The sequence below is a fragment of the Sardina pilchardus genome, chromosome 3, assembly GCF_963854185.1.
Source record: "Sardina pilchardus chromosome 3, fSarPil1.1, whole genome shotgun sequence".
Lineage (NCBI taxonomy): Eukaryota > Metazoa > Chordata > Actinopteri > Clupeiformes > Clupeidae > Sardina > Sardina pilchardus.
In genome coordinates this window covers 16,263,465-16,289,710 of record NC_084996.1, presented here as the reverse complement: position 1 = coordinate 16,289,710, position 26,246 = coordinate 16,263,465, and the positions used below count along the sequence as shown (strand labels likewise).

Genomic DNA, 26,246 nt, shown 5'->3' with positions numbered 1-26,246 from the left:
CCTCCTCCCCACCCCCACCCCCAAAGTCTAAGCATGTCCAGCATTCTGTGGCAGACACTTGCGTCTTTGGAGGGGAGGACGATCCCTTTAACCCTCATCATCGGCTTGCCACTAAGTATGTTATCTGTAACTGCCGCTATAATACTCCACACCCGGAACGATAGCTATATTATTCCCCAGAGGGGGATAACCAGAGGGAGATATCTGTCTCTCTCTCTCCGTCTCTCTCTCTCTCTCGTGCGCGCTCTCTCTTTCTAAATCCTACCCTCCCTCTCCAGCGTACTCGTGCAGACAAATCCTTTGCCTTTCGCCTCCTAAGACTGGCAAAGCTGTCAAAGTAAGTATGTATCTTTTCTTTCAGGCAGAACTGAGAGATGGGGAGACAAAAGAGGACTTGTTCAGAGTTTCCATCATCCATGGTGTATAATACATTCTGTCATGATTTAGAATAATTAGGAGGATGATGTATATAGGACACTTTTCCACACATTCATAATCAAACTACATTAGAATCCAATTCTGCAGTTTCATTTTGACAGCTATCTTGGATGTAACCTCTGTTTTCTGATGAATCTATCTGACTCCATACTAATAAATTCTGTTGGTATCCTCTCTAAATCTCTAAAGCTCCCTGAAGATCACGCCCATGAGAACGCCCCATTATCAATCTTTCCTTCACTCTCTCTTCCTCCCTCCCTCTCTCTCTCTCTCTCTCTCTCTCTCTCTCTCTCTCTCTCTCTCTCTCTGGAGTGCTGTGGCAGTACCAGTTCTACAGGTCTTCTAACAGTCTTCCCATTGTGTCGGGTGCGGGCGAGCCCTCTGTTATTGTTCTGCAGATGCCGAGCTGCTGCCACTTTGATGTGGTATGAGGAATGTTTGGGGGTTGGAGGGGGAAGAGAGGCCGGGGTTGGAAGATTCTGACCCTTGTTATGCTCGCGCTGCAGACCAGCGCCACGGCGGTAGAGGACGGAGGACGGACCACGCACGCAAAAACAGTGAGCAAAAACACAGGCGACAGCAGCTACATGAACAAACATTTGCTAAATGTTTTTGAGAACATACAGCAGGCTGAAAGAGCAAATAAGATCAGATGGATGACTGGTTTGCCCGGCGTATCATGTAGGGGTGGAATGGGGGCGGGGGGGGGGGGGATGGTTACGTACAGAGGCAGGGGGCTGCTGTCCCTCCCATGGGGCCAGGGAGCACGCTTTGGTCAGGCGTGTGCTGGACACGGCCCCCTTTTCAAAGCGCCTCCTCCTCCTCCTCCGAGCCCACGGCGAGCGCCGAGCGGGTTTTTTTCGACCCCTCCTGGAGGGCAGGCGGAACAGACACCTGAGCAAATATTGACATCCCCGCACCAAATGGCTTTGAAGTGGAGGAAAAAAAGGCACATGGCTCACATCAACACACAAACACTTGGGTCCCCACAGGCCCCACGGCACCCTTGTGTGCTGGGAACAAACTCGGGGGGGAAAAAAGGAGAGAAAAAAAAAGTCGCCATCGGTCGGAACAGGACACCCTGCACCGCCACAAGGGCAGAGAGAGAGGCCCGCGCTCGACACCTATCTGCTGTGGTGGTCAGCCGATGGGCACACACACACACACACACACACACACACACACACACTCTGTTTGCACTCTCACACAATGGTTCTCCAGCAGACGAATGAGCACGTTGTCTCTCCACTTCTCTCTGAAACCGCTGATAACCGAGAGACTTCAAAAGGGAAACAGAATGGCTCCAAATGAGAGCAAAGGGAGTGCTGTTGCTGACTGCAGGGATGGACAGACCAGAAAAAAAACGAGAGAAAAGAACAAGTGAGAGTTAGCGGCAGCAAGAGAGAGACAGACAGTGTTGTTGAAAAGGCTATTTGCCGTGGCGGTGGCGCACAGAAGTCTGTCCTTGAAAACAAAGTCTCCGTAACACGCTGCCGACTCTCCTTGGGGAGGGGAGGAAAAGTGCCCTACCAGTCTCAGTGCCCATCCACTGACCATTCCCCTGTTTGTCTGGCCCACAGAAGTGCACTCAGAGGATGAGCCCCCTCGGCCCGCCACCAAAGGGCAGGGTGATGGGAGATTGCCGTTGCCGTTAGCATGGCTGTGGACTTTACGCTCTTTCTGGACAGACACATACAGTAGACACACATACAAACACAGTTCTGACCTGCGCATTTAAAGTGTTTTATGAGTCATTTCTCACTTTTCCAATGCCCTATGAGAAAGCTCTAATAATGTACCTTTATATACCTGGACGGCATCACATGCGGCCTCAAACTACAACTCAATTCGGTTACCCAGACTGAGCGGCCTTTGGCCATGTGAATAATATTGACCCAGCCACCCGGTGTGGTGACCAGTCAAATGGCCGAGCCATTCAACCCCGTCGGCGGCTCCCAAAAGCCCCGGTTCCAATGTCAGCAGTCAAAAGTCCAACCTGCTCTGTGAGACAATAGAGGAGGGACATCCAGATGGCTCCAGTCACAAAGACATCTCTAATCACTGGTAGCTCTTTATTAGGGGGAAAAAAAACGCACTTCACTGATCTGTCGCGTGTATCAGAGGATTTCAGATGCTGTTCTATCATTATCCTCTTCTTTACCTGACAGACAATGACCGCTTCGCCTCGTCATCCATTATGCATGGGCCAGATAATTAAAATGTAGCTTTTCTTTGAGCACCTTTTCAAGGGATGATGGTTAACCTCCCCCCCTCCCCACACACACACACACACACACACATATACACATACACATACGCACATACACTCCCTTTTGCTTTTCTTCTTGTCCTTTGAAGCAGTTAAAAGTGGAGTTGGGCGACACATGACGCTAATCACCTCAGACATGGGCTGGAAACGATCTGCGCGCAATTAGGGGAGGCTTTCGGCGCAATGACAAAACCTTCAAACGCTCCGGAGATGTTTTAGAGGGTTTGCAGGTGGAATATTGGGATCGGGCGGGGGGGGGGGAGGGGTGTGTCACCAAGCCACCCATCACAGAGTGGGAGCCAATCAGAGGGCTCGGAGGATTTAGAGGGGGGGTGGGGGATACGGGGGTGTCGGGGTGCGGGCGGGTGTCGGTGTCGGGGAAGCGGGACCTTTGGATGGGTGAGGGGGTCACTGCGCCTCTCATTGTGCAGATGGACCCAATTGGTGCACACAAGAGAGATCAAAGAGACGGAGTGGAGGAGAGAGAGAGAGAGAGAGAGAGAGAGAGAGAGAGAGAGAGAGAGAAAAGAGAGAGAGGTCTGGCTACCTTCTGGACGTGCGCGTCATGTTTCTGTTGCAGCTGCAGCTTCTCCTCCTGGTGCTTGGCCTCCAGGACTTTGGCCCTCATCTCATTGCTCTGAGACACAGAGAGAGAGGAACAGAGACAAGAGACAGAGAGACAGATAGAGACACAGGCACAGAGAGAGAGAGACAGAAGGGAGAATTAGCTGGTGAGCCAGATTTAGCTGGGCTAAAGCCCTAAGCCATGGCTCCATTCGTTTGCTGCTTGCCGCAGCCCAGCATTGCCTTGTATTGGCACACAGCCGCAATCAGTTTAACATGGTGCACGCAGTCCCAGAAATACACTTCATACAAACACACACGCAGACATGTGATGCACTACATTTAATAAGCGTGAGAGCACGCTCTAATTGCACTGAAGATACAGCTACCATACAAAACGCGGACTGCAGCCATTTGCCTCTAGGTACTCGTGTTCCTACAATAGCATGGTAAATTTAGATCAAAGGCGCTGAGCAAGGCAGATTTACCATCGTACCCACCAACACAATTGAGATCACATTGGCTATAGATCTGGCTTTCCACACGATGCCTTCTGCTTAACAAAGTGTTCAGTGTGTGTGTGCAAGTTTAGGCCAGTGTACTGTACAGTGCACACACAGAGACAGACAAACACACACATTTTGTTCAATCATCTTTTAAAGTCCTGATGCTGATATCTGGAAGGTGAGACCTCAAAGGAATGGGCATTTCCAGCTGACCTCTGAGGTTGACCAGACAGCCGAGTGCGTATTTGTGTGTGTGTGTGTGTGTGTGCGCGTGTGTGAGTGTGTGTGTTCAACCCTCATGTGTGTGACCTGTGAGTTTTCTGCTCAGTGGCTACGATCACACACTTAACACATTCCGCTGGAGCAAAACACTCCTAGAGAGAGATGAAGGCAGCGAGCCCATCTGTTCCAAGAAAAACAAATGATTCAACGCAATTCTCTTTGTGTGAGCCTGACACACACACACACACACACACACACACACACACACACACACACACACACACACACACACACAGACACACACACACACACACACACACACACACACACAAATACACACACACACACACACACAAAACCAAACAAGTTCTCTTGATTCAATACACTTGTGACCTGTAACCAAAGCATGGTGGTGGAGCAACAGTCATTACATTTTTTGCAACACTACACACACACCACTACAGTATTTGTAAGGCAATATTGAAAGTGCATGTCTTTTTTTGGAGCGATTCAATTCCCCAGAGCACATTCCACGGAGATGTTTTCTGTTCCAGACAGATATTTCCAGCATTAGCGCTTCACCGCATGTTTAATGACAGAACATCTCTGCTCCTCCCTCTCTTCCAGCTCGCTCGCTGTAGCTGTCAATCATATCCTGACCCTCCCCCGTGTGTGACGGGTGTGTGTTCGTTATGACTCTGCCACCACATATTTGGCCACTCATCATCAGTCACTCGTCCCCCCTTTTCCCAGGAGTCTGTGCTGATCCCAGAACTGCCACCTACAGTAGTTCTTTCAACCATCAACCAGCACTGCAGCTTAATGTTGCCCAGCGTCACCTACTGAGGGCGCCGTCTGACCCTCTCCCAGGGAGAGACAGAGAGGATCCTCCCTCACCCTCACTGTGATCCAGAGGGGAAATAAATCCCCTGGGCTAGACGGAAGAAGGGCAACACACACACACACACACACACACACACACACTCAAACAGTTCCCTGAAAGCACGGGCACATCTTTTCATCTCTTGCGACACACCTTCGGCGTGGTCTGTGTGAGTCAGAGCAGCAGAGTGGCCGCAACGCAGCCGCCGTCGCCGTCCAGCCCAGGTCACCCCCGTCTCGGAGGATGTGACCCCAGGTTAGCCCACAGAGGATGTTATGACGGGGCGAAATTTAGAAAAGGACGGGGACGGGCCGCGCGTTGAGGTCGTTGCTCATGGGTGTGGGGCCCCGAGTTGGACTGCTGCTTAAGCGGTGAGGTCACCTGCGGTTCTACAGGGCTGCATGTGAATGCTAACGTGTGTGTGTGAGTGTGAGTGTGTGTGTGTGTGTGTGTGTGTGTGTGTGTGTGTGTGTGTGTGTGTGTGTGTGTGTGTGATGGGTGAGGTCCACTGAGTCACGCGCTTGAGGCTGTCGATTAGGGAGCCGCTGACTCCTGCAGCTCGCCTGAGCCCACTCAGAGGATCGGCAGAGCTCTCTTTCTTAAGAGGACGAGGGGGGAGGAAGAGGAGAGGAGGAGGAGGAGAGCCTGTTTGTTTGGTGGGAGCAACAAACCCATCACCATGGAAAAGCACTCCATTAAAATAAATAATCTCCATGGCCCGAAGGATTGAGGTGTTGCTTTTTACCTGCCACAGCAGAGCTATTGCTGCTGTGAGAGTGTGTGGTTGTGCGTACATTTTCCTGTGTTAGCTTGTGTTATTACATTAATGCGTCAGATTACATTAATACGAAAGATACTTCGCTTTAGATGTTTGGATGTAATTTAGATTTTTTTCTCAGCACTCAAACTAGTGTGTTTAGATTCAACACTAGTGCATTTCGATTTCACACCAGTTTGGGTAATGTAACACTGATACTGGTGCTGAACACAGAAAGCGCCCACGTGCTGCGGCAATGTAAGGTGTTCTACACGGGGCCTCGGTGAGATGAAAAGCTTCCATTTCTCAGAAAAATGATGTTCACAGCATCACGTAGCGCTTGTCTAATAACCTTCCTTAGCATCTCCATCAGGCTGGGAGCGGCTCCACACACTTAAAAACTCCCGCAAGCTGTCTGAGAGCCTTTAAAGAACAGCTACTTCCTTGCAGTTATCTGACTCTGACAGGGGCTGGTGCAAGGCTGCCTTTATCAGCTCTATCCTTATTCTAACACACATACTCTCTCACACACACACACACACACACACACACACCCTCTCTCTCTCGCTCTCTCTCTCTTACACACTTACACACACACACACACAGAGTTCTTTCTTCTTTTGCCACTATTTCTTGTGCAATCTCAGAGACCACAGGAGAGCAGCAGAAGGGGCTGTGCTCGACTGAAGCTGTGAAGTCAGTCAGACAGACAGATGCAGATGCAAAAACACCCGTGTCACTCTCCTTCTGAGCTGCTCTTCAAGGAGCAACGGCAAAGTAAATATACAAGGGGAGGAAAAAAAGTTTTTCAAATTCGGATTTGAAACTTTTTTCTTTTTTTTTTTGTTCCTTTCCAAAGGCACGGAAGGAAGTGGGGAGAGAAAAGCTCAATCTTCAGGTCATGAAGCCTGGTTCGATTGAAAGTCTTTTCTTTTTTTGCGGTTGTTGTTTTTTTTGTTTAGCTTTTTTTTTCTCCTGGGAGAAAACTCTGAGGGGCAACGGATTTGTGACACCGTACTGGTGTTTCAGGCGTCTGACAACAAGGTGCCTTTCTCAGGGACGCGCACGTGTCTAGCGGGATTTAACGGCCAACTACTTAAGGGCCCGTTAAACCAAACTTTCATGTTCGGTGGCTATGATGGATGATTAGCATGCGCAATGAGTCACCCCGTTCTCCTCCTCACTCAAGTTATTCAAGTGCTTATGGCACTCGCATCTGCCATCATATATTATACATATATATACTGTACATCTAAACTGAAAGTTCCGGTCCTTGATTATGATTGGCTGAATCGCCTTCGATGCCGGTGTAAAACCCAACACAAACCTACACCTTGACCACATTTTCGTTCTATAGTAATGCGCTAACACAAAGTTAGAGTAGCTGCGTCTCGATGTTGCATGGCAACCATTCAGATAGAGGAAATATATTTCTTAGGGTGGAAGAATGATTATCTATGAATACATGGTTAAATTTTTCGTTGCTATGCCTTCGTTTCATGAAATCTTGCCGAATAGACGTAGAAACAGTTTTAGAAAAACAATAAGCCACTCGAGTCCGCTTGCGCGTCGTGCCTAACAACGCCCCGTAGCTGTTCTAGAATCAGTGCAAACGGTGGCCTTTCGGGGCTTATTGCTTAAATAATATATTATATTTATTTATAGATATTTCTATAAGAAAGCAAGAGCACTCTATGAACGTTCTCCAGAGGGGAACGAGAGGTGCTGAGAGAGGGGAAGTGGGTGAGGAGGGTGAGACGGGTGAGGTGGGTGATGCGGACCAGAGAGTGTGGAGACTACATCAGCAGTGGGCAAGCTCTGGCACATCAAGAAATGCCCTCATTGCAGATGTGTGCCGTTTAGAGTGTTATCGTTCTTCCTGTACACGCTTATAGCTCCTCTCTGAAAGAAGAAGACGTATAAATAGGCACATGTGGGTGCATCTATTATGAAAGTCCAAGCTGACTGGAGACTGAGTCATTATCCTTATTTTTCAGTGGGTTTCAGTTTTCGGGATGTTGGTATTCTGCGTTTTGCTTTAAAATAACTCCATGTATTTTAATGTGTCGTGTCTAAATGTTAACGAGAATCGGCTCGTAAAGAACAGAACCCCCAAACAGAGCATTGCTACAGTTCTTGTTGCTTTACGAAAAAAGAGCTCTCACACAGACACACACACACACACACAAAACCCGCTGGCAATTCAAAGAGAACGCCCCATTAGAGAGGAAAAGGTCTCAGAAGTCCGTGTTTGCCCAATCCCTTCAAAAGCCACTCTGTTCTGCTTTTAGTGCAGTCCAACAATTAGGCAGAGCTGGCTGAGCTGCGCTAAGCCGAGCTGGAGGCTGGAGGGGGAAGAATTTGTCCTGAGGGAGCGCGGCGTCTGTGAGGCCCAGCGCCGCGTCGCTATGCTCCAGCACGCCATCCGTCCGCGGCGCGGCCCGGGGACCAGCGCAAGCACCCACAGAGGACCTTCACAGAGACCCGCGATCACAAACGCTCGGAACACGAACAGCACCCAGAGGACGTCCCACGGACGGAAAATGTCCTCTTTAATGCTTAGATACAGATACACACACACGTAAACACACACACACACACATATATATATATATATATATATACACAATGTCAAACCTACTTTATTACCCATGAATGATGCAAACAGCAAGTACAAGACTGTCTATTAACTCTGGTGAGATTTGATGTTGTCCAACAAGAAACGACTTTCCATACTGCGGTTTTGTCAACACATTCTAACCCATGGATACAATTTGAGCCAAAACGCAATGTAAGTCCGACAAGGGAACAATTACTCCATCCAAAAAATCTTAAAACGTGCTCAATAAACTCGTTGGCTCTCTTTTGAAGGGGCCCTTTATCATTACACTGATGCTTAATGAAAGAAAGAGATGGAATACCACAGGGTAAAGAGTTCACAATTGTGATTCACCCATTCTTGGAAGTCTTAGTGGGGCGCAACAACTCTTAACAGAAATCCCAGGCCACGACAACTGAAAAACACATTTCACGGCGAATTGACGGGCCGGCATTCTTATCACTTTAGTCAGTAGCTCAGATGTGGCCGATACGTGAGGCGACGTGCGTGAGTCCGCGGCCGATGAATCTTCCCAGGGATTACGGTTCATATGGTTAACATCGACAGATTATGCCGTCATTTCCCCTGAGGCTTTAAGGGGCGAGAGGAAGTGAGGTCACGCTCCGATCCCAGGCACACCTGTCAGCTTTCGGCTCAGGGGGCTCCGCTGGGTTCTCCCCTCAGCCCCGGAGTCTGCTTGAGAAGCGCCTCGCATCGGAGCGGGTTCCAGCCAGAGCGGGGGCTCAGTCGAAGATGGACGTCTGGCGGAAATATGAGAGAGTGGAGGGCCTCTCTCTCTCTTTCTCTCTCTCTCTCTCTCTCTCTCTCTCTCTCTCTCAAAAAGAACCTCCTATTTCTACACAGAGCAGGCGCTGGATCAACCCCAATCCATCCCCGGAGCATTCAGGCTTCTGAGTGCAAAGACTAATACAATGCAAATAGGTGGAATCAAGATTTGGGTGGCGTGCACACACACACGCACACACACACACACACGCACACATACAGATCTTGCACCAGGAAACAAGCATGGCCATAAAAACCCTTGCATAGATCTCAAAGTGCTGGTCCAGATGCTAGATTGCTTGGGCGGTGTCGTGCCGTGCCCAACTACAGTACTTCTGCAGTGTAGCTAATCCTGAGCTGACGTAAACCATTCTGCCCATAAGGTCTCCACACCCCGGAAGCACCGCCGCGTCCAGCCCTGACATGTGGGGAGCGTGAGGACCGTTACCTAGGCCCAGCACAATGTCTGACCACATGAGCTCATTATGACAGCATAAACAGTCTGGGGAACTGCATGAGGCGTTCCATCATTATTAATCCGTTAATAATTACTGTAGGTGTTGCAATTGCAAATCTGATATTAGTAATTACCGTATAATTGTGCTCCTTATGGCAATGCTTCAGGAAGTACAGAACCAATATCAAATTAGGTGTGAGACAGAAAATATAGTGCAATATTTCTAATTGTGATGCATTATTGTGTGAATACATTATTCCTGCTTTTTGTATCACCACATCTGATGCGCATCAATGAAACAAATATGATTCAAATGAAACTGAATCAGCTGGGATCATGGTACACCCTCCTTTCCCATCCATCAGTAAACTTAATGACAGTTTATGGTGGGCCTTAGTACACACAACTTCAACTGTCGGAAAGGGGGGGGGGGCAACAAAAAAAGTTGAGCAGAGCAAAAGAGAGACAAACTGTGAGAGAAAGCTGGCATTCTCAATCGTCTTGGCAAAGACACTGGGCAAAGAGAAAGAATAAAATGTACGACAGTCACGCTGAAGCGAAATAAATCTGTCTTTCGATGGTCGAGAGGAAACGGTAGAGAGTAGAGTAAACCGTGACTCCAGGCCCGTCCTCTACCCCCACCAAGCCCCCCCCCCCCTCCCACCCCCCACAACCCTCATGAGCAGTTAAAGGAGCCAAGTCACGCACCATTTCCCCTCATGAAAGCAGTGCTACTTCAGAGCAACTTTTCACTCCGTCTCCTCGGCGGCCTGGGAGTGGGGAGTGGGGAGAGGGGAGAGGGGAGTGGGGAGAGGGGAGAGGGTAGTGGGGAGAGGGGAGAGAGAGAGGGGGGCTGGGGATGGGGGCGTGTGGGCGGTGGGGTGGGGACTCCTCTGGCTGATTTCAGAGTATAAATGGATGTGGATGTGGGGGCTTACTGTACATGCGATCACTCACTCTCCTGCCCAGAGCACACTGGAGCACAGCGCCTGAAGAACCGCTCAGAGGAGAGGAGAGGAGAGGAGAGGAGAGGAGAGGAGAGGAGAGGAGAGGAGAGGAGAGGAGCTCCCCCCCCCCCCCTTCAAAATGGCCTCTAGTCCATCGCTCACTTTCGCCTCTGGTGAGGTGACCAGGACAGGACGAGGGTGAGGACGAGACTGTGGTGTCTCCCCGGGCTGTCGCCAGTCACAAGCATAGAGCCTAGCGCATAGCACACTTCATACAACGCTCTATTACTATCCAGCATTTATTGAGAGCGACTCTTGATGAGAAATAGAATTAGTGTAAACCATTTTAGACATTGCTTCTTTCGAGTCTACAGTTATTGTCATAACTATGAGTCTGCGGAAGCTTGAGTCAGCAAAACGCTCTGAAGCAAAGATGGCACCTTGTGGGACATTGCTAACGTTCTCTGAAGCCACACCAACATCCTTGGCCCAACTCTTGACATAACAAAAACACTGAGTTTATAAGGCACAGCAAACCGTAGCGACTCTGTGGGTCAAAGAGCCGTGGCACTCTTTCAGAGTGGCTCTAAGTGGCTCCCAAAGGGGAAGCGAAAGGGCGACGGTTATTAAAGGCGGGTCAGACTCAGTTTTATATTTAACAGTACAAGAGGAGCGAAGGAGGAGGGGGGGGGGGCGGGGGGGGGGGGGGGGGTGACATCAAAGGGAGCCATGAATCCCATGAATGGGATTTTCAGCTTAAGCCCACATACGGAAAAGCTGTCATTGCAATGACTTTTCTTTCCCTCTTTCTCTTTCTCTCTCCCTCCCTCTCTCTCTCTCTCTGTTTCTCTTCCCTCCAGAAGTGCCCTTTGGGATTGGTGTGATTTTTTTTTTTTTTCCAAGGCCCAAAAATAAATATCTAAAAGAGGGAAAAATAGAGAGCGATGCTGTGATAGGGACCTTTGAACTCGCCAGAACAGAGTGCTTTTCTCATCTATGTGTTTACAACGCTCGGCAAAAGATAGAACACTTCAGAGGGATCTCGAATTGGCAGTAATGAAAGCAGTGAGTTAGTGCAGAATCCTTTGCAAGTGACTAAATGATTGAAAATAGACTGCATTATTTAAACTGGTTAAAAAAGTGTAATAAAGTGTAATGTTTGTTCATGATTGTTACGTGATTAATTGCTGAGTGGATGTTAACCAAACGAGCTAAAAACAGAAAGATAAACCATAAAGGAAAAGAGAGAGAGGGAGAGAGAGAGAGAACTCTCTTCTCCTCCTCTTCATCATCCTCCTCAGTTCATAAGGGGCAGATGGGAGAGCCTTGGCACTTACCGGAGACAGGGGGATGGGTTTCTCACGCAAGTACCTGGGGTTTTCAATCTGTTGAAAAAAAAAAAAAAAAGAAAAGACAAGGATGAATAAAACAACGCAAAACAAGCTGCTTCCTCCACTCCTCCTCCTCCTCACTTGGCACGAGCCCCCGACCCCTCCATCCCTCCCACCTCCGTCAACGTCAACACCCCACCTCCTCCCCCCGCCAACCTCCAGTCTGTTTGTCATAAACAATGTAAGGGGAACATCAAACGCTCGCAGCTTAAAACGGGCACTCTGTTCCTAAACTCCTGGACTTGTTTACAAAGAGGAAGACTACCTCAGGCCACTTCAAGGCATTGTGTGTGCGGCCAAACCATTTCCGCTCCCTTCTCTTTCTTCCTCCTCCACTTCTCCCAAGCTTGCTTCTCTTTCTTTCGGTTTCTCTCTCTCTCTCTCTCTCTTTTCCTGAGTTTGCTTTTTGTCAACAAAACCCATAATCTGTAAGCAATCCAGTGCGTTTGTCGGCTGGGTAGGGTAAACGTATACAGCGGCTGACTTCAAACGGCCAGAGGTCTCTCCCCTTTGATTACATTGGGGTTAAAAAAAGGAACTTGAAAGAAAGAGGTGTGTAAACGGTCTTCTAATTTGGTGGACTCTATGGTCACGCTTAACAGACATACTGTATGTGGAAAATCGTTTAACTAAAGACATGGATTAGTAATAAAAGCCTGATAATGCCTCCATTTGTACTGTGCTTATACATAATACGCTGCCATCCTACCCTCCGTTTAACTGGCACAATATCACTTCTTTAAGTCGAAACGCTCTTGGCTCCCCAACTAAAACGCCACCCTTGGTTTGAAATGAATCCCCCCTCTATTGTCCCCAGCGACCGCCATCTTCAGGCCACTCTGCGGGAGAGTCCCAGCAGCTGCTTCCTGGCCCATGGAAGCCCTCCGCAGGCAAACTGCACACAACATGTGGGTGCTGGATGTGTTGCGGTCTGGTGTTGGTGGTGGACAGTGGTCGGGGCATGCCCAGACAGGCATTCTGACACAGGGGGGGCACATTCGCAGACGTAAACACAGCCAGGCCCTTAGCCACAGTGGCTGTAGTGCCACTTGCGGCAAGGAAGGAAGGGTCAGCTTTCTCCGCCGCTGTGCCACCCTGTGAGCTGGGTCTCCTGGCAAAGGCGAGCGACTAAACCAGCCTGCCAGGCTCCATTTCAGCCATATCATTCACCGTGTCATGGGTGAACCAACAAACACACTGAGAGCATCACAGAACACATGTATTTATCGGTCTGTGTTTGAGTGTGTGTGTAGGGTAATGTTCATGTGTATACTGCAGATGTCAGAACGCAATGAATCACAGTGCAAACAATGGATAACAAACAAACTGGGAAACATCCTGAAGAGCCTCGATGTAGCTGCTAGGTCTTTCACTCACATGCTCCCTCCCCACACACACACACACCCCCTTGGACATTATGTTGTGTTGGCATGCAGTGAAGAATCTCTTTTACATAGACCATGTCTCTGACTTTACACAAGCGCTGGGTGACTTGCAAATATATACAGGAAGGATAGGGGAAATATCAAAGGTTCTGTGTTAAGAAATAGAATATTCTTTAAGATGCAGACCACCAAGCAAGCGAAGCCTCTGAGGGCCAAAATCTGAGTCTACTGGCAGGATTAATCCTTCAGAGGAGAGGCACAGAACGAATACGCACAGACATTAATATTAACAGACAACATCTCATCTCACTTTTCACTGGAATACAGTCTGGAAGCCCTTGGTTGAAAAGAATCTGGAGCCTTTGCCAATCAGTTGTGGCTGTGTCAAATCGGCCGAGTAGAGCTGGAGGAGAGTGGTGTGAATGTGAACTGCTTAAAAGCTGCTCCCATCACATCAAATTTGACTCTGAACTATATCTTTTTCCAACAACATTGACCCAAAGAGATTTTGGCAGGGAGGCTCAGGCCAGATTGGGCCAAGACATTAAGGGCTTGGTATGGCTGTTCATTGAAACTTCTGTATAAGTGGAGTATTTTACCTTTTATCATACAACCCTATTGCTATTTTCATAACCTTTTGCCAAACAGTTGCACGATCAATGTCACAAAGATCAGAGCTACAGTATATGGACATTCCACTGCCAGTAGAATCCATCGTGATATGAGACACCAAACATGTTACTAGGCAGTGACTGACTCTTTTGCTGACCCAAAGCAAAATTTTCTTAAAAAAATACAGTCCAGGCTAGAAAAACATTTGAGAGTAGATAGACTGGAAAAGAGAGAGAAAGAAAAAGAGGAAGAGAGAGAGAAAAAGAGATAATATGGAGGGAGGATATGTTTATGCATAGTCACACACGCACAGTCATGCACACATACTCACACACATGCTTGCATACACTCTCCCATACACACACAGCCGGTTGCAGAACTGTATGATGCATGATGTTCGGCCTTTACTTTCTTGCCTTTGTATTCCAAACGGATTAACTACCTGTGTAATTACAAATACTCACAAATGCTTTGGCAATATAAAGTATATTCATATCATGCCAGAAAAGCTCTACTGAATTTAATTGAGCCGAGAGCAATAGCAAGAGAGAGAGACAAAGGGAGAGAGGGAGAGAGAGAGAGAGAGAGGACGTAACATCCATCATATTGTTTCCATTTGTCCTGGTCCTGTGAAACCAGAGCCCACCAAAGTCAAGAGGAACAGAAAAGGGGAAGGGTTTCCACGGCGGTGCACTTTGACCCAGAGGAGCACGCGCGCCCCCAGCGGAATGGCTTCCATATGAAATATGAGCCTGGGGGGGGGGGGGACGGGGGACGAGACCACTGTCATCCAGAAGCTCTCTCACCGTGACCTGCCCGTCCGTCTCTCCCCCAGCGCCCGGGCCGCCACGGAGGGGGCAAGGGGAGGGGGGAGGGGAGGGGGGGGTAACACAAACAAGATGTGGGGGCAGTGCCAGGATGGCCCTGCCCGCTCTTATCAGAGAGACGACGCAGAGCGAGGAGAGGTGCAGAGCCTCACGTCCTCGTGCTGATGGAGAGGCCGATTAGCACAGGGAAGGGAGAGGGAGAGAGGGAGAGAGGGCGAGATGACGGAGGGATGACAGAGGGAGAGAGAGAGAGACAGAAAGAGGGACAGAGGAGAGGAAAGAGAGGAAGAGGAAGAGAAAGAGAAAGAGAGAGAAAAAAAGTAAAAGAGAGCACCATATGGCAAGAGGTCTTCTAGGTTTTCCAGGAAAGGCTCAAGTAGGGATCAGCCTTTAGAAAGATGGCGTCCGTGGTGTTTTGATAACCCTCTCCCACTCACACTGCAGGGATCCAGTGCTGTAGACCTGAGACTACCACAGACAGCGGCGCCCACCTTCAGCCTCGCACGTCACCCGCCTCTCTCCAGTCTCAGCCCAATGACACAAGCGCAATATCTCGCTCACGTCGGCAGTACGGGACTCAAACTCAAGAGTTCACCAGCCATAGCGCTGTCAAGCGAGGCACACTGTTTAGCAATTCATACTTGGCACGTGACGTCACAACTACTGGCTGGCTGGCAAGAAGATCATCCTCCAGCAACGAAACCCAGTACAGTAATCAAAGATCTTGCCAGGACATCGCCAGTTTTACTACACGAAAGTTGGTGTTTTGAAGTGGAAACAACTCGCCAGATAGTTGTTGTGCAACTGGATAAGCCGGGGTTATGTTTTTTTTAATCATTATTATTATTATTTTTTAAATAATAAACTACTTATCAAGCTGTCATTCGCCAGCAGCGTTTCTTGCCCGCCAGGTATCCGTGGTGGTCACGTGACTGCAAAAGTATGAACACTCTTGTGGAACCGCATCAGATTTGGCACCGGCCCCTCTCTTTATATGGCATCACAACAGAGATTTGGCCCAGGTTGATAAGGCATCGCTCGCCCCAGCTGTTTGCCCTACAGTGGGTTGGCACGGGCAGACGAGGCAGGACGAGGGAACATTACCCCGAGGTTCCAGCTGTTCAGACGCGCCTCCAGGTCGCTGTCATCCGCCGACAGGGCCGCTCTGCCCATCCCGTTCACCTGCAGGGGTGTCAGAAAACCAGCTCATGGTCAGAGGCTAGCCGACAGCAGCTATACCAGTCATAACTGTAGGACTCTGATTCTGGTCAAACTGTCATACCAATGCTTCTATAATTCTGCAGACAAAAACTGACAGTATAGGCCAAATATTTTAGTAGAGGGATATGCTACTTTAAGATGTATTCATGGCGTTTATTTCTATGTAAATGAGTGTTTTATGCATTTCCACATCTGGTTCCTGTCTCAAGTTTTCATGTGCAGCATTGCAAGTCTGCAGAGCTGCAGAGCTGCATGCTGATGCCATGGACACATGCAGCTTCCCTCCTCTCTGGCACACCAACAAGATTACATAGAGGCATGCATGTCATGCACATGCAATTCACAGACATGAGCACGCTCGCACACCCAGACACAGAGGCTCTCTCTCTCTCCAGCTCGAGGCCCCTCGGCCTCCACGTGCTGTGTGCCAGATGTTTGGCTGTTCCACACCATTTCCGCCTGCCCCTCTTTCATGCGGTGAATTCCACAGTGTGTGTCACATGCTCCGACTCTTTGTTGTTTCTCTCCCTGCCCTGCTGTCTTTTTGTTGCGGGGCCCTGCGAGCCCCCCTTTCAGACGAGAGGAGACGAGCCGAGATCACAAGAGCGCTTCCTACGTGGCTTCTGATGGGCTTTATCTCTTGGCCTCACAGTTTGGGTAGAGCACACCGAGTACAATAAATGTCTCGCAGACCATAAACATCTTGAGCAACCATATAACCAGGAACATCTTGACAGCCCTGGCCCAGGAGAGGAGAGGAAACAGGGGATGGGGATAGGATGTGAGCAAGCCCTCCTCTCTCCACTGTGGAGAGTATTACTCCTCCCTAGTAACCTCAATCAGCGAATCAGATAAATACCTTCACTGTACGTACCATCAAAGATAGCTCACATTTAGCGAGCAGGATCAAATAATTAAGAGTGGACTGTAGCACTTCAGTATATTTGGGTATGGCTACAAAGTATAACAAGGCAAAGCACAGACATACACTACCTTTCAAAAGTTTGGAGTGACTTTGGTATGTCCTTGTTTTCATCACTAATGTTGTAAATAACTGTTGTAGAAAGAAATGGCAACCATTCATCCAATGTCCCAAAGGCACATTCTGTTCACTAATCTGATATCATTTTAAAAGGCTAACTGAGAATACATTGGAGAACCCTTTTGCAATTAATAGAAGCACATAATGTAATCTGAAAACTTCTGCCAGGATCGAAAAACGATGCAACTGATCTCTGTCTGAATCTGTCTATAATGGAGTGAAAAGGACCCCAAACTTTTGACCGACAGCGTAACACTGCAAATGCAAATTCAGCAAACCAATCAGCTAAGCTACATAGCTACTGTATGTTTCTCTGAGTCTTCTGTGTATTGACATGACAGAGCGTTGTGATGCGGAGATGACCGATGCACCAGGGGCCAGCCTGTCCGTTCTCACCGTGTTGCTGTCGTCTCGGCCGGCGAGCTTCAGCGGGCTGGAGGCCAGCGGCCGGGAGGGAGACTTGTCATATCCCAGCGTCCTCCTGTCGAAAGGGGAAAAGACTGATCCGTCAAGACACGTCAGGAATCCCCTCTCAGGTGGCCCCCACAACAATGGTGGGCGGCAGATAAGATACTCAACTTTCTTTTTTTCGCCTTCTCCAAAACACTGGCATCCATTTTTTTTTTTTTTTTAAATCCCACTTCAAAGGGGAAAAGCGGGCACAAACAAAGACTTCAAGGTTACTACAGCATTATCACTGGCTTGTTTAAAGGTATGTCGCCTGGGCCCTCGGCGAATTGCATAACCTGCTCCGCACCAATGGAGGACTTATTGAGCCTTTGTGCCTTTCTCAACTTGGGCTTTGATGTTGTTTGACACTTCTCAGCTAACTGTTACGGTCTCTGACACACACACACACACACACATATGCATGCACACAGAGACACACATACACACACAAAGCACATCACTGCTTGCAACAGGACGCTGTTTGGTGTCATGAGCGCTGAAGTACAGTCATTTACGTCTCCTCTAATCAAGAGGGCCACTTGATTCTGACAAACTCCACACCGTCGCAGGCTTGCCAGTGCTAAAGGCCGCTTACTTTCTTGGCCAAGTTCACACAGTGCGTTCAGTCCCATTAATTAAGAGACACAACTTCTTTTGCACCCCCCCCCCCTCCTCCTCCTCTCCTCTCCTCTCTCCCAACCCCTGTTCCCAGCACTTTGAAATACAAGTTAATCCCACGTTTGACAGCCACAGTGCGGCCACCGATGATAACTTGACACTAATACTCTTTTGACATCGCCGCGGCGGCTCTTTTTCCGACAGGCATGGCTAATTTGTTTTCAGCGACTAATTAGGGAATGTGTTCTTGAGCTAATTACGTATGCTTAACGCTAATTTGGCCTAATTAAAATAATCCTCGGCGAGGGGTGTGGGGGGGTGCGTGGGGGGGACGTGTGCGCCGGGAGAAGTGACGTGAGGAGCAGAGGGGAGCGGAGGGGAGACCACCTCAGGACAGTGTTGAGAATATGGCTCCCCGTAACACAGCCGCTCATCACGAGTCTTGCAGGAGGAGGGCAACAGCGACAGAGGCAGCAACAGCCCCCTCTACCTCACACCTATTAGCACCTCGGAGTGCTGTGGAGTGCATTTAACATGCAAGAACAGCGATCAAGGAGACCCTTGGAAAACGTGTGTGTGTGTGAGGGAGAGAGAGGAGAGAGATATATAATTTTTTGTTGTTGGTGGAGGTGATCATATTCAGGGCACACAGAGAGGCACTGAGGCAGTAGAGAGCACTCCAGGCTAGCTCATAAACACAGGGCTGCTGCTTTTTGCAGACACTTCAAAGCTCTCGCCAACCTTGAAATGAAAGCCTCCCCACCGCTTGAACAAAACAGACACAGGCCTCGGTCATTTGACTGCCGCACACGTTCCGTAGATCATGTTCGGAGCTACCTTGTTTCAGGAAGAGCTCTAACCGTGCTCTAACAGCCAAAAAAACCTGCACACCTGCACCCAAAACACTGGGCTGTGCCAAATTCCCATGCCTGCACCTGAGGTCTTTGCACAGCCAAATTCCCATAGCTGCTCCTTAAGACTTTAACCATAAGGCACGGATTATCTGGATTTCATCCTTCCTCTAGTCTTTACAAACAGTGCAATGACACAGATAAAGTGTAATTTTACGTCTCAGATGTTCGCTGAGCATGTTGATGGATACACACATGTGCGCATATCTTTGCGGCGACAACATTGCAATAACAACATAGCATATAATAATGGTAATATGCTATCTAACATCATAACACATATCAATACAAGTATATGCTGCATTAATGTAAGTCCCTCATCATCACAACAAGAGCCCACTAACAGACTGGCAAAGGGCAGAAGAGCAGCAGAGAGAGAGAGGTCTCTCGGCATCTTCTATGTTGAGAAGTAGTGTTCAGTTCATATGGCACACCATAAATAATAAGGAGTCATTTTGTGATACATCCCTGGAGAAGCAAAGGGGACATACTGTAACTACTGCCACATGGCCCATATTAATACTGACATGTTCTTTAACGGAGGAAAGAGGAATGGTGATGAGGAGTTTTGTTGTCTTACTTAAATACTTAGGAACACACTGTAAACACATCACCCTTGATCAATAGCCCGACCGCGTGATCCACACAAGCTGTTCTCTCTGCCTCTCTCCTCGGCCAAAGCTAACAACAAGCCTGTCACAACAGCCATACACAATTAGGGCTAGTCCATCAGCGGCAAATGAGTACCTGGGAGCGTGCACGTAGCTTCTTTTTCAACCTGAGCACAGTGAGCACATGTGTGTGTGTTCTCTCTCCTCTGTCTCTGCCTCTCTCTTTCTCACACTCACACACAAACACACACACGCACACACATATATCCACACAACCATGTTAATCAGAACATTGGATCACTGTCTACACTTTTTTGGACAGGAACACAGGGTTGATGAAGAGACGGACCACATTCCAGAGGAGAGCAGTATGCTCCACCAAACACACAAATGCCTAAAACCACACACAAGCAAACTATGAGAAGCACGCCATCTGGTGGACATATCCAGAACTCCCAAAGCCCTGTATACAAGAGAAATAAAAATCCCTGTTTACAACATAAGTGCCTTGTCGTCCCCCCCCCCCCCCCCCCTTTCAAATTACTTCTCACAGTTTGATCATTTGCAAGAAACGTTGGAGACTACTTCATATTCATAGACACAAGAAAAGCACAGACTATGGACTATTCTGGTGCACTTTCAGCATAGGCTTGCAATTCCACAAATTCCATTCCGTTGGCTCTGCTGAGTATCAAATACCATCTTGGTGGTCCACTCCGTGGCACACAGAGAGACACTCCCCAGTGTGTTTCACACAACGGCGGGCGAGATGAGGTGCACAGGGAGCGCGCTCGGTCCGACTCGCAGCGCGGCGGCTGCCCAGAGCATTCTGTGATTGTTGGCCCGGAGCACTGAAACTGAGTGGGTTGCGAGGAATGCTTTTATCTCCCGTCAAAGGAACGTTATTAAAAGGAGAGCCAGCCTGCGAGCGAATAGGGATTGCCCGTCTCCAAGAGCAAAATGAGAAAGCATAGTTGAGGTTTTAAAAGATGCTCTCATAATTTGACGCCGTTAAGGAAAAGCAATTTAAAGTGTGATTTCAAGTATATGGCGGCCTATGCCTTGTGCTGGTGTTTGTGGTGTCATGTAAAACTGAATCAGTTACAGTGACGTCAATCTACTGAACATATGCACACATTTACAAATGCATTTACACATAAATGTACAGCAGGATGGCTGTTTCCCCAGTACTGGGGGAATAATAAATGGGGGATAAATCATATCTAACTTACCCATTTTGGGTAAACCTACCAACTGCAACACATCTGCATGACTTCAAACAGAAGGGTGCTGCTGAGCCCAATTGGAGCTAAAACCAAAGCAAGGATCCTCCTGCCCTGTCTAAACAGACCTGTTAATGCTGCCTCACACATTTTCTTCTTGGGTGTTCTCCACCCGTCGGTAGTGATTTACTGTTATATTATTGGCTTTCTCTTTACATTGCACATACTTCATGTCATCAAACAGCACAACTGTGCACCAGTGCAACTGTTAGCATCAGCACTTGCATCCTTATGCATTGTTATGCAACTGTTAGGTAAAGTTCAAATCCATTTAAAATGAATATCAATGCAAATCTTGTATAGACTGAAATAATGGCTAAACTCCTATAACAAGCTGGGAAAGATACACTTGGGAACTCCATGAACTTGTGAGGAATACGTAGAGTCCACAGACACCATCTAGTGGCCAGGAGATAAAACTGAATTCCCAGCCCTGAATGAAAAAGTGATTTCATCATAGATAAATTGAATCTCACTTCATTCTGCTCAGTGACTAGAGTGAGAATTAATTATGGGGCTTGGAGCATTGTTGAGCACTTCTGACAGATTATCACAGAGATGATCAGTCAGAGGAGAGATTACACACCGAGATGGAATTTAATCAGACTCTGTTTCAGGATCATAAAACAAGGAGAAAAAATGCCACGCCAATGATGTTATTGCAAATCCCCTAAGCAAACAAGCTGTTCTGTTCAGTTCAGCACCTGCAAGAGGCAAACCAGCTCAACACGTCTTTCTTTGCTGTATGTGGGGACTGGGTGAGGCGTGTGTGCACTAAAGTAGGAACATCATAAAATCCCAAACACAACACTGTGCTCGTTACAAAACAGTCATGAACCAAAACATCCAAACAATGCACTGCTATGTTAGGCTCTTGTGGAACATTGGTTTGACTGTGCTAATTTACCTACAGCAAACAGTCTACATTTAATGCATCCTATTTTGCAATGATGTGCATGGTTTAAGTGTAAAAGGTGTAGAAAATATTCTATAGGAGAAGTATTGTCATTTTCAACATTTCCTTAGAATGACTCTATTGTTAGGACAGTAATATAACAAATAACTCTGTTGTGAGAGGCACGCACTTCATGAACCCCTGTGACAACAGTTGGGTTTGCAATCATCTCAATTACTAATGAACATTCAGCTAACGAAAATGCGCATTTGCCTGTATTTCCATCTGCTCTATTATGCAAATTAAAAATGGACATTCTCTTAATCAAGGGAGGAGTTGTCAACAGCTGTGGGATCAAAACGTAAAGTTGCCAGGGCAACGTTTACAGGAACATAATGAAATTGCATCAATGCTAGTTTATGCTAATTAATACGTCCTTTCTGCCAACTTCAGTCACATTACACCACATACAAATAATGCATTCATCCAACCGCCTCAAGTATATCAAATTTGTATTTACATTTGAAGAATTATGTGAATTTCAAGCGCTTCAAGTCAGGATATCTTCTTCAAATCCACATTAAAATGCGGATGCAAACAGTTAATGGAGCCTGTGCTTGTCCTAGTCCTAGTCTTAATCTAGCACACTAGGACATTTTGCTGTATGCCGCACCAGCTATTGAGAAAAAAAGACCAAAAGGCTGAGTCCAGACATTCAAGATTCAAGATTATTTTTTGTTACACTTCATGCATATAAGTAGGGATGGGAATGGCAGTAGTAGTCTGATAAAATTGATACTGTAATAACAACATAGTAAGAACAATATAAAACAACAATGATATCAAATTCTGCAGTACTGTTCTACGATACATCATGATATCTGTGTTTAATGAAGGTAAAAAAGCTGCATAAGGGATTTGAAACAGTGTACAAAGTGCAAAGTTTTAGCTAAATGTCGCTACAAAATTAAACAAAAATGAATATCTTTTTTCAAGTTTCACTGTTTATGCTTATGTTAACAGTATGCATGAAACAGTAGTTCTGGCAAATTGTTGAAAGAGTTCATTTAGAAGATGAATTGTACAACTGAATATTTTGGTAAAAATATCAATATTTGGTCAGAGTGTATCCATAACATTATACAATGTATTGCTGTATCGATATTTTGTTCCATCTCTTATAAGGAGAGTAAAAATCATGTGTTTCTGATCCTCTTGCAGCAATAAATAAATAAGAGTGCAATCATTAATGTTAGTGTTGTGCTGACGTAGTCAGTGATGTTATCCACACAGTTTGATCTCTCTTCAAAATCTGAAAATTGTGCGTAGCCCGTCACATACTATGCACATCACTTCCACTCAGCTGTGACTCGATCTTCTGTTTGTATAACCGTTGGGCCACTTTTTTTTGCCACAAATTAACTAAACTGTCATATGGTTCATCACTAAATATGTTTCTGTGGGAGCTCAACTTTGAAACATGGTCCAAAAGAGCTTACTGTTGATTACTGTTTAGTGACTGCATTCGGTACACATCTGTTTTGAACCTAGTTTGGAACGTATGTACTGTGTGTGTAGCTTTACACCTCTCACTGCCTTGGTATGCTCATCAGTGTCACCATTGGCTGCATCATGGATTTATGGATCATCCTCCAGTTAATGTAATCAAAACAATCTTGCAATGCACAATCCAAATGGTCAGACCAACAGTGAATTTGTTTGACACTTGGTCTGCAAAATGTCATTTACTTTTAGTATTGAGGCCTCACTCATTTCAGCTTATGATTTCTTCAAGGTGTAAAGACATTAAACCAGTACTAAAAGCCATGTACCGGTAGCTTGAGTGTGGCAAGTGATCCATACAAACTAATTAAACCAAAGGGTTCAGTCATATACATACATACACATTAGGGAGTGAGAACACAGTACCTGTAGGTGCCAGGATGAGCTATGGGTGAGCTGTCCTTAAGTAAGCTGGTCCACGTGTCTTCTGCCTGACCCAACTCACCGGACACCCAGTCAGGCACGGCTGCAGGACTCTCTTCCTGGGTTCTACCGAACAGTGGCTCATCGAAGTAAATGGACTGAAATGAAAGCAGAGGGAGGACAGACTTACTCAACTCACCTCAGTGTTCAATTCTAGCCAACATTTAGTAACACACAAAACCTTTAATCCACAACCAAAAAGAACGAGTTGGAGAAACGCTGGAGAAGCACGGATGAACTTCAAAATGTGGACATTCAGAGCAGACTGCTGCATCTGTAAACATCAGTTCTATTTGCAAATGAAAGAAAGTTGCAGTAGTGTATCAATTTCCTCCACAGTCTCCATGTATGACAGATGCTAAGGAGCTTTTTACCAAGTATGTGGGTAGTGTCTTCAGGCTGCCACCGTCAGGTTTCTGTGTAAAGGGTCCCTCCAGAACACCCCCTCTGAGCATGTGCAGCAGAAGTCGCGCGTACATGTTGCGATTCTTCCTTCCCATCAGTCCCGACCCACAAGCCACAGGATCACACAGCTTCTTAATCCACAGTGCACATCGCTGGCGTTCTGAAAGCGGTATGATGGGCAAATCACATGAAAAAAAAAACGTAAACATATCAATTAATTAAAATAATAAAAGTTACAGTCATCCTGTTCTAGTCTGAGTGGGGAAAAAATGTCATACATACAATTTTGAAAATAACGCATGTAATTACAGTATTAGTCAACACATATGGATACATGTCAGTCTTAACTTAGACGACTGATTACATTACTACTGTTAAAGCAGAACAACACACTTTCAACATCCACAGCATAGTTGGATGCCTTATAGAAATGTAAAGTGTGCAACTTCACCTGATCGATTAGAAAGTTTCAGGACATATGGCTTCATATCAACAAGGTAATGATCAAAATCCGAGTCCAGCTTCTCCAAGGTTTCTTCCTGCTTACTCATGGTGGCCTTAACAGACAAGAGTCAAAAATAAATCAATCTGCTTGCACTGGGGTATGCTTAAAATGACATAATCACTCACTACCCGTGTTGGTTTTGTTTAATATAAGTATATCAATATAGTTCTAAGGCTCTTCTGTTTTGCTATCCATTCTCTCCAATTAACATATTGGAATGGCCATCCACATCCTTTTCCAGTGCATGTTCACTGGAATATTAGCATCCATATGTTACTGCACATAGGACTGATGTTGTGATCAGTTGTGATATGCAACAGCAGAGAGATCAAGGCGTTAAATACGTGTTTAGGGTTACAGCATAGCTATTTACTTAGTTAATTAATTGCTAATGGTAACCAACTTGTCTACTGTTAACGATATGTCAAGTAATTCAACATACTAAGTCTGTCTCAAGGTATGAGCGCATTTGGAAAATCAACGCTATATAACGTTACTGATCATTTTCTAACCAATTCGTTCGTTCTCAAAAAAGATTCGCTGAACAAAAGTAATACATTGCAACGTTAACAGAAAAGGAGAAATCAATCACAGCTAAACACTGATTTGACGTTAGCTGGCTAGCTGCAACTAGCCAGTCCGCTACTACTACTACTTCTTGGCATGTTTGACAGTCTCTTTGACAGTTATAGTAAACATATCTCTAAATCGCAATCACGACGCAAATTAAGCGAGGCATATATTGAGTTCTTACATGTAAAATGATGACAGAAAACGAGCAACTAGCCAATTGCATGAGAGAACACAAGGACTTCACTTACCAACAACTGAGAAACTTCTTGTTTGCAATCACAAAACCGTTCAAACTTCAGACTTCCCAGACAGCACATATGCGTCATTTCCGTTTTCCGGAAAGCGCTTCTGTTGTCATAGCAACTAGCCTCCCCTCGTGCAGAAAGAAAAATGAAGATTGTTAGCTATTTTTTTACAGTCTCCCCTCGTGCAGAAAGAAAAAAAGAAGGTTGTTAGCTATTTTTTTTACAGTCTATGTTTGCTAGCAATTTTATAATCAGTTTGATTTGGATATGCACTAACTTACTTTGCCATTTAGTTTGCAAACTGTTAAGGGATAAATAGGTATAAAACTGCATGACACTTTCATAGAAATGAGCAAGCGTTTCTGCAATACTGCCTGCATCTGGTGGGAGGACAAGTACTGAAAAATGGGTAATGAATGTTGGAGAAGGCGGAGGTGGATTACAAACATGCATCTTATAGACATAAGAGTAATGCAGAGTAAAACGTCAGTTGCTGCATATAATCCATGATAATAATAATATAATTGGCATGGTTTTTATTTCAGTTAGCCTATTCGGTTTCATTGTCAATGGGCTCATGCAAAAGCAAGAAAAGCACAGTAGCAGTAGTGTATCATTTTCCTCCAGTCTCCATGTACTTTTTACCAAGTATGAAGGTAGGGTCTTCAGGCTGCCTCCATCAAGAATAAAACTGCATGACAAACTGGCTAACTGAAATAAAACCTACTGTAGGTCATTCCGTCGAATGAATGCCATTTCTGTCCCCAGGGGATTATGTACATTTTAACACAGAATTTTTTACCCCAAAGCCACTTTTTATTGTTAACTAATGCTCACTGCATACTAACGAGGTCAAAA

At 46.5% G+C, this 26,246-nt stretch overlaps 1 protein-coding gene across 3 annotated transcripts in view; it reads right to left on the bottom strand.

Annotated features, from left to right (window-relative positions):
• cep112 (centrosomal protein 112) overlaps positions 1 to 25,422 on the bottom strand; it is a 110,476-nt gene extending 85,054 nt beyond the window's left edge. For all 3 annotated transcript variants that reach the window (XM_062532117.1, XM_062532120.1, XM_062532119.1), the window contains exons 1-8: positions 25,392 to 25,422; positions 24,517 to 24,622; positions 24,035 to 24,225; positions 23,604 to 23,758; positions 17,303 to 17,387; positions 15,748 to 15,825; positions 11,766 to 11,813; positions 3,255 to 3,344 (exon numbers count right to left, since the gene is read on the bottom strand). In XM_062532117.1, the coding sequence (XP_062388101.1) occupies positions 3,255 to 3,344; positions 11,766 to 11,813; positions 15,748 to 15,825; positions 17,303 to 17,387; positions 23,604 to 23,758; positions 24,035 to 24,225; positions 24,517 to 24,616 (747 nt within the window). In that variant the 5' untranslated portion in view covers positions 24,617 to 24,622; positions 25,392 to 25,422. The remainder of the gene's footprint in view (positions 1 to 3,254; positions 3,345 to 11,765; positions 11,814 to 15,747; positions 15,826 to 17,302; positions 17,388 to 23,603; positions 23,759 to 24,034; positions 24,226 to 24,516; positions 24,623 to 25,391) is intronic.
• Positions 25,423 to 26,246: the final 824 nt, after the last annotated feature.